The sequence below is a fragment of the Hyperolius riggenbachi genome, chromosome 1 (assembly GCF_040937935.1).
Source record: "Hyperolius riggenbachi isolate aHypRig1 chromosome 1, aHypRig1.pri, whole genome shotgun sequence".
NCBI lineage: Eukaryota > Metazoa > Chordata > Amphibia > Anura > Hyperoliidae > Hyperolius > Hyperolius riggenbachi.
The window spans coordinates 591,541,528-591,556,098 of NC_090646.1; the positions used below are offsets into that span (position 1 = coordinate 591,541,528).

The 14,571-nt window shown below is 44.3% G+C and overlaps 1 protein-coding gene across 1 annotated transcript in view; it reads left to right on the top strand.

Moving 5' to 3' along the window:
* Nucleotides 1-3,821: 3,821 nt before the first annotated feature.
* SCAMP1 (secretory carrier membrane protein 1) overlaps nt 3,822-14,571 on the top strand; it is a 72,225-nt gene continuing 61,475 nt past the window's right edge. Inside the window, exon 1 of the mRNA XM_068249095.1 lies at nt 3,822-4,016. Within this exon, the coding sequence (XP_068105196.1) occupies nt 3,960-4,016 (57 nt within the window). The 5' untranslated portion in view covers nt 3,822-3,959. The remainder of the gene's footprint in view (nt 4,017-14,571) is intronic.

The following is a 14,571-nucleotide window of genomic DNA, read 5'->3' on the forward strand; positions in this document are numbered from 1 at the left end:
AGTGTGCAGAGAGGGGCCAGGAAGAGGGAGTTCATAGCAGAACCACAACACTGAAGAACTTGGCAGCCTTCCAGACACAGGCCGACAAGTCTGACAGGGGAAAGATACATTGATTTATTACAGAGACTGTTATAGTAGAAAGTGCTGCAGTGAGCCAGAACACATTAGAATAGCTTTTGGAACTTGTAGGATGATAAAAAACAGGATGCAATTTTTGTTACGGAGTCTCTTTAAAGAGGATCTGTATTGTTAAAATCGCTCAAAAGAAAACATACCAGTGTGTTAGGGGACATCTCCTATTACCCTCTGTCACAATTTTGCCGCTCCTCGCCGCATTAAAAGTGGTTAAAAACAGTTTTAAAGTTTGTAAACAAACAAAATGGCCACCAAAACAGGAAGTAGGTTGATGTACAGTATGTCCACACATAGAAAAATACATCCATACACAAGCAGGCTGTATACAGCATTCCTTTTAAATCTCAAGAGATAATTTGTGTGTTTCTTTCCCCCATGCACTGAAGTTTCAGGCTGCTCTTTTCTTCCTGCAAACAGCTGTGCCCCTGTCTGTAATTCCTCAGTATGTGAAAGCCCAGCCAGCTCAGAGGACGATTTATCCAGCTTGTAAAAGATAAGAGAGAAGCTGCTCTAATCTAAATAACACACAGGCAGTGTGCAGAGAGGGGCCTGGAATTGTGAGTTCATAGCAGAACCACAACACTGAAGAACTTGGCAGCCTTCCAGACACAGGCTGACAAGTCTGACAGGGGAAAGATACATTGATTTATTACAGAGACAGTGATAGTATAAAGTGCTGCAGTTAGCCAGAACACATTAGAATAGCTTTTGGAACTTGTAGGATGATAAAAAACAGGATGCAATTTTTGTTACGGAGTCTCTTTAAGGCCTCCTTTCCACAGACTGTTGAGCTGTGTGCTCAGCAAGCAGTTACCAGGCAGAAGGAAGCAGTTGAGAGAGTTTGAGAGGCATTTCACTGCCTATCAGCAGTTCGTGGAAAGGAGGCCTAATGCTAGGTACACACCATACAATTTTGTGTTAGATTTTCTCTTAGATTTACCTGCCAGATAGCTTTTTTTCATGTTGTAGGTAAATCTAACAGAAAAATCTAACAGAAAATTGTATGGTGTGTACCTTGCATTACTGTCAAAATCGTAAGATACCTGCAGGCCTCCCTAATCACCTGCACACAATTTTGTCAGTTAGACTTTGCAATTGCTGTTCAGGAAATGCTGATGAAAACAAAGAAAACCCTGAGAATCCCCCATGAGGAGATGGACTAGCCCAAAACCTGTTGGCTCTGTTAGATTTTAACTACCTACTTTTTTGCGATTGTTGTCCTTTAACATATAAAAATGAGAATGATATAAATTTAAAGGATAGGAATGAAGTTTAGAGTCCATTAACATAGATCCCAACTGTCCTTCTTTTAGAGGGACAGTCCCTCTTTGGGAGCCGTCCCTGTTTCCTACTCATTTGTTCCTCTTTCAGGACTTTGTTCCTCTTTCTATGTAAATATATATATTTCTCTACTAAAAACGTGTTTGATTGACTCTAAATTTATTCCCATCCTTTAAAAAGAACCCGAGACAGGGTTCTGACAATGCAATCCACGTACAGAGGCTGGGGCTGCCTATACTGCCCAGCCTCTGTAGCTATTTCAATCCCCCCCCCCCCCCCCCCAAGTTCCCCCTGCGCTCTGCAATCCCCCATAAATCACAGCCACGCTGTGTACATCTGTACTGTCACTCTGCGTGCTCCCCCGCCTCCTGCATAGCTCCGGTCCCGCCCTCGTCCCTTCCCTCCAATCAGCAGGGAGGGAAGGGACGCGGGCGGGGACCGGAGCTATGCAGGAGGAGCGGCAGACTGACAGTACAGAGATAAACACAGCCCACTGTGACACACTGCGCGTCGGCAGCGCGGCTGTGATTTATTGGGGATAGCAGAGCACAGGGGGGCTTAAAATAGCAACAGGGGCTGGGCAGTATAGGCAGACCCAGCCTCTGTATGTGGATTGCATTGTCAGAACCCCACCTCAGGTTCTCTTTAAATTGATATATTACTAATTTTAAAATGTTACTATGAAGGAAATTAACCAGGATAGAAAGGACCAGTGTGGTTTGAATTATAAAACTACATATTTTTCTTTATACTATGCGTGACTAGGGGTGTGATCAGGGGTGTGGCTTAAGTGTCCCTTTTTCTCATCTCAAAAAGTTGGGAGTTATGCATTAAACACATTTTTCAGTAGAAAAATACATCTATTTGCATAGATCTGTACATCAGTCCTGAAAGAGGGGCACATGAGGAAGAGGGACAGTTGGGTGTGGTGAAATTTTTTGCAACTTTATCAGATTTTGCAACCGGTTGCACTTATTTATAGTTATAGCTATCAGAAAATGCAACCTAACCATTGACTTTAACCTATCTGTATCAGAAAATGCAACCCAACCAAACCCTATTCTCACACAGAACCCTCCCCTCTTGCTCAACTAATAACCCCCCCTGGAGGGAGCAATCCCCCCCTCTTGCTCAACTAATAACCCCCCTAGGGAAAAATCCCCCCTCTTCCTCAACTAACAACCCCCCCCCCAGGGAACAATCCCCCCTCTTCCTCAGCTAATAACCCCCCCCCTCCCCCGAGGGAACAATCCCCCCTCTTGCTCAACTAATAACCCCCCCTGGAGGGAACAATCCCACTTCTAGCTCAATGGGATCTAGTGTTGTCCGGATCATGAACGATTCGGATCTTTGATCCGAATCTATTTTGTGAGTCGAACATCCGAATCATCAAAATGAGTGATTCGGATCGCAAAAGGGGGCGGGGCCAGGAGCGACACGCCCCCTCTCAGCGGGCAGCAGGGTCCTGGAAGCAGAGCAGAGATGGATCGCTCTGTTGGAGGGGACTCAGGGGAGCCAGCCTTGCAGGGACAGGTAGAGGGGACATGGGTGCCACTGCCAGATATGTGTAGAGCACACATACTGGCTGAAATGTGCTGCTCATTATAGGCTGCCTGTTCCGTAGTTGTGCACAGTGATCACATTGGAAAGTTTTGGCTCAGCACAGCTCAGTAACTTTGCAGGCACTGTGATTGCAGGGCAATATGATCCTCCTGGCTCCTGCACTCGCTCTGAACAGCTGCACTTATCTTTGGGGAATGCTTTCTTTCACTGTGACGTTTCCATTCAAAGTATACAGATGAACATGTATGTAGGTGAAATATATGTAAAGCTGAGCATATGATTGCAGCATGTGGGTATTGTGTGCAAACAAACATTTCTGCTCTCTGCTCGTCCCTCCTCCCTTCTCTGTCCACTCCCTGCCCTCTGTCCATCTTCTCCCCTTCTCTGCGTGTCCACCCCCCTCTCCTTCTCCTGTCCTGCTAGTCATTTCACCCCCGAATGCTTCCATTGTAAAATGATCCGAGATTCGGATCAAAGATTCGGATCTTTTCAATGATCCGATTCGAATCATCCGGATCATTGAAAAGATCCGAACTTCCCATCTCTAATGGGATCTGTGGTTGCAAAAAATTACAGGCGTGTTAACAGAGAGGAGCCACGCCTACGCAGTCATACACTGTCCTCTATGGCAAGTTGCAAAATATGATGGGTAGCAAAATTTTTGGGAGCTATGCGGTTCTCCTACAGAAGACAGTCATGTGCGGTGTCCTATGAAGTGTTCTGCAGCTTCTACTAATGACCCCTCAGCATCTGCTGATACAACATCCCCCCTTCCAGCTCCTTGCACGCATCTCTCTCTCTCGGCCGCAGCACTACAGTGACGCCGCCGCCTGGCGGAACTTCTCACGGTGTCCACCTTGCTGGTTACGTTTGCAGCCAGGTTCGGCTAGTGACGTCACATCCGGAGCGGCCATTTGCTGCTAGGGCTAACGGTTCGTGCGGGTTGGTGCCCGGCGAGCTGCCCGTGATCTGTCGCCACCATGTCCGACTTCGACAGCAACCCGTTCGCGGACCCTGACCTGAACAACCCGTTTAAGGTGAGCTGCAAGAGTGGGGCGTGGCCGTGTGTTCTGTGGCTGAGCCCTGCCTCCTCCTCACCGGATCTCCTCCTGCCCAGCTGTCTGCAGTCCGTGCGGAACGTCATGCATGTGTGACTGCAGCCCTGGGATGTGGGGGAACAGTGCACCTTATATGCTGTCTGTGTACTTCCGCTGCCCTGCAGTGCAGGAGTGATGCTGCCAGCAGCAGGGAATACTCCCATAGCCAGGCAGTGCATTGTGTATGCAGCCCATACTGGGGAATACTTCCATAGCCAGGCAGTGCATTGTGTATAAGGAATACTCCCATAGCCAGGCTGTGCATTGTGTATAGGGAATTCTCCCATAGCCAGGCAGTGCATTGTGTATAGGGAATACTCTCATAGCCAGGCAGTGCATTGTATATGCAGCCCATACTGGGGAATACTTCCATAGCCAGGCAGTGCATTGTGTATAAGGAATACTCCCATAGCCAGGCAGTGCATTGTGTTTAGGGAATTCTCTCATAGCCAGGCAGTGCATTGTGTATAGGGAATACTCTCATAGCCAGGCAGTGCATTGTATATGCAGCCCATACTGGGGAATACTCCCATGTCCAGGCAGTGTATTTCATTTGCAGCTTGAAGTAAGGGATGGTTCTGTAGACATGCAGTCCAGGCTGAGCTCTGTACATTGATGTGTGCTTGTTCCAGCTGTCACTGTGTAGGAGGATTCCCTGTCTTCATCATCACAATATTGCTTTGCTCAGCCACCTTTCAATGCTCTTGGGAATTACATTGATTAGATTGGGATAAAGCCTCTCCCACACTGCTTGCACTAACAATGATATTCAAACTCAAGCTTCATATACACGCTAGATAAAAGTCACAGGAAATAAACAATCTACTTCCAGACGTTAAGGCTCGATTTCCAGTTGTGTAGAAAACATACCCGTTCCGTAAATTTTGTAAACCTCAATGCAGGAAGCAGATTTTAGGGTTAAAAACAGGATCCTCTTCCACTTGTTAAAAAAACCAAAAACAAACAAAGGATCAGTTTGCCACGCTGCAGCAAACGGAACTGAGAGTCCCAAGCTAGAGCATTTTTCCAGATGAGCGGATGAGTTGCCCATAGCCAACTATTTTGCATTGTGTTGTTCCCAATGGCTGCAATGATAAAACACAACTGACAGTGAACTGGTTCGCTCTGTGCCAAATTGACTTGCTGCAAATGGACACTGATCCTAAAGGCCGGTAACCACTACACGATTTTTCCGACGACCTGCGTTATTTGTTTTTGAGCATCAAGCGATCTTGTGACATGGGTACCGGTGCACGTCTTGGTGGATCCGATCTTTAAGACTCCAGACGACTCCTGCACAAAGTACTGTGATCACTTGAAGTCTCGTTCGCTACCGTCGTTTTACTTCACTTATGTCTACCAGCAGGAGGGTAGGTTGGGAGCGCTCGTTGTCATGAGATGTCGCTGGGATCCATCTTCCTGCCTCGTGAGGTGAGTATTCAGCATAAAGATAATATCCAGGCATGAAAAAAAAAGGCATTTACTTTCCCGGGGCTTCCTCCAGTCCTTTGCAGCCATCCTGTGCCCTTGCCGCAACTCCGCTTTTTCATGCCTGGATAGTCCTTTAAGGGCCAGTGCACACCAAAAAGCGATAGCGTAAAAGCGAATGCTTGCCGCTTTTTGAAGTGATTTTTTTTTTTAGGGCGATTCTAGGCATGTGCCTAGGGATTTTCTAAGCATGCCTAGCGATTTTTGGGGTAACATTTTTTATTATTTTGTTACAGTAGAGCTATAAACAGCTTCTGTAACAAACGCTTGGAAAATCGCTCTGATCTAGCACTTTTCAGAGTGAATTTCCACTTTCCTATACGCAACATTGAGGCTGAATTGCCTCAGAAATCAGCAAAAATGTTGCAGGACCCACGTTTGCATTTGGGAAAAAAGTACATTGCTCTGGTGTGCTCCATCCCATTTAAATACATTAGGCAAGCGCTATTTGTAACGCAAGCGGTTTAAAAAGGGCTCAGAAGCACTCTTGGTGTGCACCAGTCCTAATACTGGTAATACACCATACGTTTTTTTCAGCAGATAGATGATTCGATAGATGATTTCCAACATGTCCGATCGTTTTTTCGGATCGATTTCTCATAGAAGTGAATGGAAATTGATAAGAAAATCGATCGGAAATAAGATCGGACAGTAAATCGACTGAGAAATCTAATCGTGTATTCCCAGCATAAGACAGTCTTTCATTGAAGTATGGCCCAATGACGGGAAAGGATGGTGAACAAAGGTGCTTCTCAGGCACAACAAATGATTATCCTGCCAGATTTACTTGGGCAACTATCCTTCATGTGAGACCATGAGGCCAAATATTGTTCCATCACTGACCGCTGTTGCCACATGGCATGGCTTCTCCACATAAGCCATGTGTACTGCTTCCGCTACCAATGCTTTGTTTATTAGGATAATTTCACACTGTTGGACAGAAGTCCTGTCCAACAGAGTTTACTTGTAGCGCTGTTTCACACAGAAAAATCGCATTCCGATCACTATTTCATAGTCAAGCGATTTTGCTTTCCTGTACTTTTAACGCAGTTTTGCGATCTTAAAAAATAATGCTGGTGACCCAGAAAGCATTTATAAGCGCTTTCTGTGTAAAACAATCCTTAAAGCAATCCTGAAGTAAATTTAAAACCAAAATGTTGCTACTTCTATTGGTAGCGGGAAGCCTCTAGATCGTTCAGAGGCTCCCATGGTCTTTCTACATGCCACCGTTCCAACGCTGGGTGCCCCTTAATCTTCTGGCAGCGCGAATTGCCATTGATGAGCACAACTGCTCTGGGCATGTGCGAGTACGGTCTACACTCCCGGTCAGAAGAAACCAATTCATTCCTTATGTTTGGTAATTAGTATTGCAGGGCTGAAATCATACATCTAAATAGAATTTTGTTATGCACATAATTAATACTGTAGCCCCTCCTACCCATTATATCCATTACAGAATATTATGGCCGCTTAAAGAGAACCCGAGGTGGGTTTGAAGAATATTATCTGCATACAGAGGCTGGATCTGCCTATACAGCCCAGCCTCTGTTGCTATCCCAAACCCCCCTAAGGTCCCCCTGCACTCTGCAATCCCTCATAAATCGCAGCCACGCTGCTGACAAACAGCTTGTCAGAGCTGGCTGTGTTTATCTGTATAGTGTCACTCTGCTGCTCTCCCCGCCTCCTGCAGAACTCCAGTCCCCGTCTGCATCCCTTCCCTCCCTGCTGATTGGAGGGAAGGGACGGGGGCAGGGACCGTAACTATGCAGGAGGCAGGGGAGCAGCTGAGACTGACACTACAGATGTAAACACAGCCTCACAGCATGGCTGTGAGTTATGAGGGATTGCAGAGTGCAGGGGGACCTTAGTGGGGTTTGGGATAGCAACAGAGGCTGGGCTGTATAGGCAGATCCAGCCTCTGTATGCAGATAACATTCTTTAAACACACCTCGGGTTCTCTTTAAAGGGAACCATTTGCCATCATTCCTGTGCCATTCCCAGTCTAAGGTATTCGACCTGGTAGGTGCTGCTGATGAGCGTATCCATAATGTGTAAGTACAAGTCCGAGGTCGTGTATTTGCAGTACGGATGCGTTCCTCTTTGGGACTACTTGGAGTCGCAAGTAGTTCCAAAGACTGTCCAAGGAGTACCTAAGATCTAGCAGGTCTAATAACACCCGGGCGAGAAAAGGGAAAGCTCTATGCATCCTTCTCTTTACTTAGGTCAGTATTAATTAAATGTCAGTTTGTGTCTATTTAGTATACACAAAAGCAAGTGCAAGAATAGTTTATACAGGCCTATTTTTATTAGATGCGAATTGCGGCCATTTTCCACACGTAGTTTCGGATGTGGAAACGCAGCCTATTAAAATCAATAGGCTGCATCTGAATCGCATGCAGAGGAAAAATAAGATGCATGGTGCTGATTTCCGCAGCACACATCCGAATCCCCATAGCCACGCATGGCACAGCTATAGCGATACAGATGCGAATTCCCATCAGCTTGAATGCGGCACCCCAGTGGTAATGCAGCCTTGTATAACGTTTGACAAACCATACATATAATTATAGTTTGTAAGTATGTTATCTATATTTAACCATTGTATATGACAACAGCTTATTCAGTGAAGTGTCTCCCCTGTACAGCTGGGCTCTCCATAGTTTATGCTTGCCGTTAGCAGTGATGTCTCTGGTTACACTCAGGCTTGTCTTCTTCACACATTATTAATGGGGATGGGAGGAGGAGGTTCTGTCGTTAGCACTGCACAAGTGTTGGAAAGTGCTTTTTATCTCTTTTGTTTTACCCTCAGAATCCTGCTATCAGTGGTTGTCATTGTGTGCATGGTATTTTTGTGCTGAACAGAAGGGTTGTAGTGTGAGGCTCGGGTATGTGATGCCATGACTTCTGTTATCATATCCTGGATAGCCATAGCAGTCTCAATCAGCCTTTATATCTAGTTTGTTAGTTGTATGTTCTCTGCACCTCCATTCACATATCCAGACACCTGCTTAAGTCCATTACAAGGTTGTCATTTCTAGCCAGTGGATTCATTTATTTTTCATTATAGGGTACACAGGGAGGAGTACTGAATTTCCTGCTGCTTATTAAAGTGCCACTGTATTTAAAGTGGACCTAAACTCTTGCACAGGACAGAAGGAAAGCATAGAGAAATGCACTCTGCGTGTATTTAGAGAGTTTAGCCCTGAGCGTCTAATTACCCCTCATCTGTGACTAATCACAAGTTGTAATTTGATCTCAGCTGAGCCAGCTGGCTGCCATGGCAGAACAACTAATTGGTAAACACACAATGTTAAAGGGAATCTAAACTGAGAAGGATATGGATTTTTCCTATTAATATAATATCAGTTGCCTGACTCTCCTGCTTATCCTGTATCTCTAATGCTTTCAGCCACAGCCCCTGAACAAGCATGCAGATCAGGTGCTCTGACTGAAATCAGACTGGATTAGATGCATGCTTGTTTCAGGTGTGTGATTCAGCCACTACTGCAGCCAAAGATATCAGCAGGACTGCCAGGCAACTGGTATTGTTTAAAAGGAAACATCCACATCTCTCTGTTAAGGTTCCCTTTAAGAATCTGTCTGCTTCCATGAAACAGGAAGTAGACACTATGCAGATTTAGTGCAGGATTTGTATCAGCTGTAACAAAAAATGTTTTTCTTTAAAGGTTATAACGTTGTTGCTTATCTTTTAGAGCAGAGAGGAAGTACCGAGTTCAGGTCTGCTTTACAAACAACCTAATCAGTAATGCAGATATGCTGAATTAGACTTTGACCTTTCCTCACCAGCCCCCTTTAGGTCTTGCAAGGGGACTGCTGTTTTTTTGTGAAAAAAAACAAAACAAAAATTAACCAGTAGTGGCCGTATCCAGATGTGGCTTACTGCATCTGTGCGGGAACTTTCCATAGCCAGTGGTCCTGAAACAGCAGCAACACCATCACTCAACTTCCTAGCAATCCTGTGTTGACCTCTCTGCCTTTGGGCAGGTCACTGGGAAGAACTGTAGACTTGACTTAGTATTCTGTACATTGCACTAATCTCTGAATTCTGTTACAAATGCTTTGGGCTAGGTTCATAGCAGGGCTGTGGAGTTGGTACAAAAATCCACCGACACCGACTCCTCTAATTTGCATATTACAATCTTGTTGATTGAAAGTATGTAACATGAAATTCGTCTCTTAACTGCCAACGCTTAGGAATTTTAAAAGACAACTGAAGTGAGAGGGATATATGGGCTTCCATATTTATTCCCTTTTAAACATTACCAGTTACCTGGATATCTGGCGGATCTTCTGCCTTTAATACTTTGTCAGAGACTAAAACTAGTCCTTGTTAAGAGTACTTGTAGAAGATACACACAGGAACAAAGAACATCTATCAGGCCCTAGGCAATGTAACTGTGGGTACATGTAAGAGTGATGTGCAGGTACTCTGCAGGAGAATGAGGGGATCCTTTCTGCATTACACATTCTTCATGCACAATCTGAACCAGATTTATGGGCGATACACAACACCTCCGTGTTCAATGTGCACAACATTCTCAGTGGATTCCCTGCAGCTCTGTGGGGAGTGCATATGTAGAGTATAGTACTACTGTGTAACAAAGTAAACCTGAGACAGATAAAATTAAAGTTTTATACATACCTGGGGCTTCCTCCAGCCCCCTTCAGGCTTACCAGTCCCTCGCTGTCCTCCTCTACCACCTGGATCTTCTGCTATGAGTCCAGGTACTTGAGCCAGTCGGGCGTAGTGCACATGCACACACTCCGCCGCCGGGAGCGTACTACACCTGCGCAGCACTATTGCGCAGGTGCAGAGCGCTCCTGGCTGTAGGAGTGGCACGTGGCCGGACTGCGCTGACTGGCTGAATTACCGGGACTCATAGCAGCAGATCCTGGTGGTGGAGGTCGACAGCGAGGGACTGATTAGCCTGAAGAGGGCTGGAAGAAGCCCCAGGTATGTATAAAACTTTTTCTTTTCATCCATCTCAGGTACCCTTTAATTCGTAGTCACCAAACCAAATTTTAACAACATATCAAATTATTTGATTTTATGAGCAAAGGGAGTGCATAAATTTGCATAAATCAGCATCAACACAGAATTATTTCCATCTCATTGACCATCTCTATTAGTGACACAGCTACACATCTTTATTCTTACAGCATAGATGTTATCTAGTGTATATATGAGATTCCTGTGTACACATCATATATACTGTACAGTCACAATCCGATATGTATGGGGACTGTTTTATTGAAGCTGCACAAGTAACAATTTTTTTGATTGATTTATTTCATTTTTGTGGACTAAGAAGAGCTATTACTGTATATATAAATTATTTATTATGACTATTATCTGAGAAATAGAACATTTTATAATATTTTCTATTTTAATCACAGTTTAAATTCATTAGAAGTTTTTCCCTGACTCCAGGTACCCAAAAAATTGCTCCAACTCCGACTCCACAGCCCTGGTTCATGATGGTCAGTTGAAATACATGCATTATAATGATAGTGCACTGCATTGGAGACTGGCCATAGGCTTTAATACAAATACAAAGCCTGCATGCAGTGAGTTGGAATAATGCGATCAGTATTATAATTATTATTATTATTTATTTATTTATAAAGCGCCAACATATTCCGTGGCGTACAATGTAAGAAAACAAACAAGGGATACATAATGATACAGACAATGATATACATGAAATATGAACACTGATACAAAATACAGCACTGCTGATTACAACTTGATTTAACATGATGACTAAAATGTATAAATTTCTAACAGTGTGCAAGCAATTGAATTAATAACATTCCATGACACAAAAGGGTGAGAGCCCTGCCCTTGCGAGCTTACAATCTAACACAAAGATGTGAACCGCCTCATAGAATTGTATGGGCAGTGAGTTAGCATTAAAAATTACTTTGCAATGCAGCTGAGCACTGTAACTTAGCCCTTAAAGAGACTCCGTAACAAAAATTGCATCCTGTTTTTTATCATCCTACAAGTTCCAAAAGCTATTCTAATGTGTTCTGGCTTACTGCAGCACGTTCTACTATCACCATCTCTGTAATAAATTAACTTATCTCTCTCCTGTCAGACTTGTCAGGCCTGTGTCTGGAAGGCTGCCAAGTTCTTCAGTGTTGTGGTTCTGCTATGAACTCCCCCATCCAGGCCCCTCTCTGCACACTGCCTGTGTGATATTTAGATTAGTGCAGCTTCTCTCTGTTCTATTATCTTTTACAAGCTGGATAAATCCTCCTCTGAGCTGGCTGGGCTTTCACATACTGAGGAATTACATACAGGCACAGCTGTCTGCACTCTGCAGGAAGAAATAGCCTGACACTTCAGTGGAAGATAGCTGCAGGGGGAAAGAAACACACAAATGATCTCTTGAGAGTCAAAAGGAAGGGTGTATACAGGCTGCTTGTGTATGGATGTATTTTGTATGTGTGGACACATCAATCTACTTCCTGTTTTGGTGGCCATTTTGTTTGTTTATAAACAAACTTTTTAAAACAGTTTTTAACCACTTTTAATGCGGCGAGGAGCGGCGAAATTGTGACAGAGGGTAATAGGAGATGTCCCCTAACGCACTGGTATGTTTACTTTTGTGCGATTTTAACAATACAGATTCTCTTTAAAGCAAACCTGAACTGAAAATTAAAAGTCAAAATAAAAATACACAAGTCATACTTGCCTCCCGCAGAGTCTACTCATCAATCTCTTTTTACTCCTTCACATCTTGTTTGTCTACTGCGATCAATGGAATTCTCCATCCTTCATTTTAAAAATGGCCATTACCCCTTAAAGGGAACCTGAAGCGAGGAAAATTATTTAAAATAAACACATGATGTAGCTACAAATTAATATTACATACTAACCTCACCGCCAGTTCCTCTCAGAAGCTCACCATTTTCTTCTTACAGTGATCCCTTCAAGTTCTGACAATATTTTGTCAGAACTGAAATATACCAGTTGCTGTCAGTTATATATCAGCAGCTGTCAGTTACAACTGAATGTGCAAGGTAATGTCCATGTTTCCCTATGGATCAAGCGGGTAATATTACAGTTTAACAGTGTGCTGACCAGGAAGCTGTTAGGGGGTAATGGCCATTTTTAAAATGGAGGACGGAGAAATCCATTGATCACAGTGGCAAATGGGACACAGGAGAGGAAAAAGAGATTGAGTAGTAGATTACATAGGAGGTAAGTATGACCTGTGTATGGTTATTTTGACCCTTTATTTTCAGTTCAGGTTCTCTTTAACAGCTTCTGAGTCAGCACACTGTAATATTGCCCACTTGAGCCATAGGGAAACATGAAAATTACCTTGCTAATGAGTTGTCCTTTCAGTTATAACTGACAGCAATTGATATATAACTGACATTTTAGTTCTGACAAAATCTTGACAGAACTGGAAGGAATCATTATAAGAAGAAAATGCAGTAGAAAGGGAAGGTCCGCAACAATGTCTCTTCAAAGTGCTCGATATTTATTCAGGACATATTCTCAAATCAGTAAAAGTACAAAGCTGACATGTTTCAGGCCAGAATGCTATGATTAAGGGCAGTCTGGCCCGAAACATGTCAGGACTAGGCAACCAAGGGTCCAGCACTGTCTCCCATGGTTGGCAGTGTAGCGGTGAATTCTCCATCTTTACTGTGAAGAAGAAAATGGTGAGTTTCTGAGAGGAACTGACAGCAAGGTACATCATGTGTTTATTTTAAATACCATAAGTTTACTTACTGGCCAGTTTAACATATCTTGAGGGCTGGAAGAATCCCCAGGTAAGTTAAACTGAATCAGAATAAGTTTATTCGCCGAGTACAACAAACGCTGTTCCTGGAATTGGTTGCGGTTCACATGGCATTGGCAGTGATTACAAGGACAGACATTGCATTGACAGACATAGCATTGACATTTGACTGGACATTGCACAGATTAAAGCAAAGACATACAGACACAGGGTGTGGAGCAGTTTGAAATGACCGGTAGGTGTTCACAGTGGACAGCGAGGAGACTTGCTGTCCAGCGGATGGCGTTGCGCTGGCGCAGTACTGCTTGAGGAAAGGAGGTGCTTCTGTGTCTGTTGGTTCTGGAGGGGATGGTTCTATAGCGTCTGCCCGATAGGAGGAGTTCGAGGAAGTGCCTGCCCTGGTGTTGGAGGTCACGCGTGATCTTGGAAGCCCTTGGCGTTGTTCTCGCAGAGTGGAGCAGGTCCAGGGATGGCAGGGGCGATCCAATGATCTTTTTCTGCCTAACTGATTACTCTATGCAGCTTGTATTGTGCCTTGCAGTTGTCCGGCGTACAAAACAATGACAGAAAAGCAGAGGATAAATTCTATGGCAGAAAACCTAGCAGTTTCAGTTAAAGTGAACCTCCGGACTAAAAATCTACTCAGCAGAACTGAAAAGGCTTGGTGTTTCTTTAACAGTTTTACAGCATCAGAACTTTGTTTTTCTTACCAAAGCATCATTTTTAGCTGCATCTTTAGCTAAGCTCCACCCATCAAAGAAAAAAAGCCCGGGCTTTTTTTCCCTGATGCTGTGCAGAGCATGATGGGATTTCCTATGTTGTTGTTCACGTTGCCTAGAAACTGGGAGAGGTGCTCAGGACAGTTGGAACTGAGTCTCATGCTCCCTGTCACCTCCTTTCAACCAAAAAGATGGCTGCCATCATGAAACCAAACATTTGCCTGTTCTTTTAAAACAGTGTGGGTAAGAGATTATATTACCTATCTATTTTAATTAACATAACTAATGTAAATTAATGAAAGTATGTTTGTTTAGGCTGGAGTTCCTCTTTAACCACTTGCCGACCGCCCACAGCCCATGGGCGGCGGCAAAGTGGACGCCTAAAGGACCGCAATACGCCTTCAGGCGGCGCGTCCTTTAGGCATGCCGGGGGAGCGATCGCGTCATTGATGACGCGCGCTTCCCCCGGCAACTGGCTCCGCCCACCCGCCGTAACATCCCGCCGGC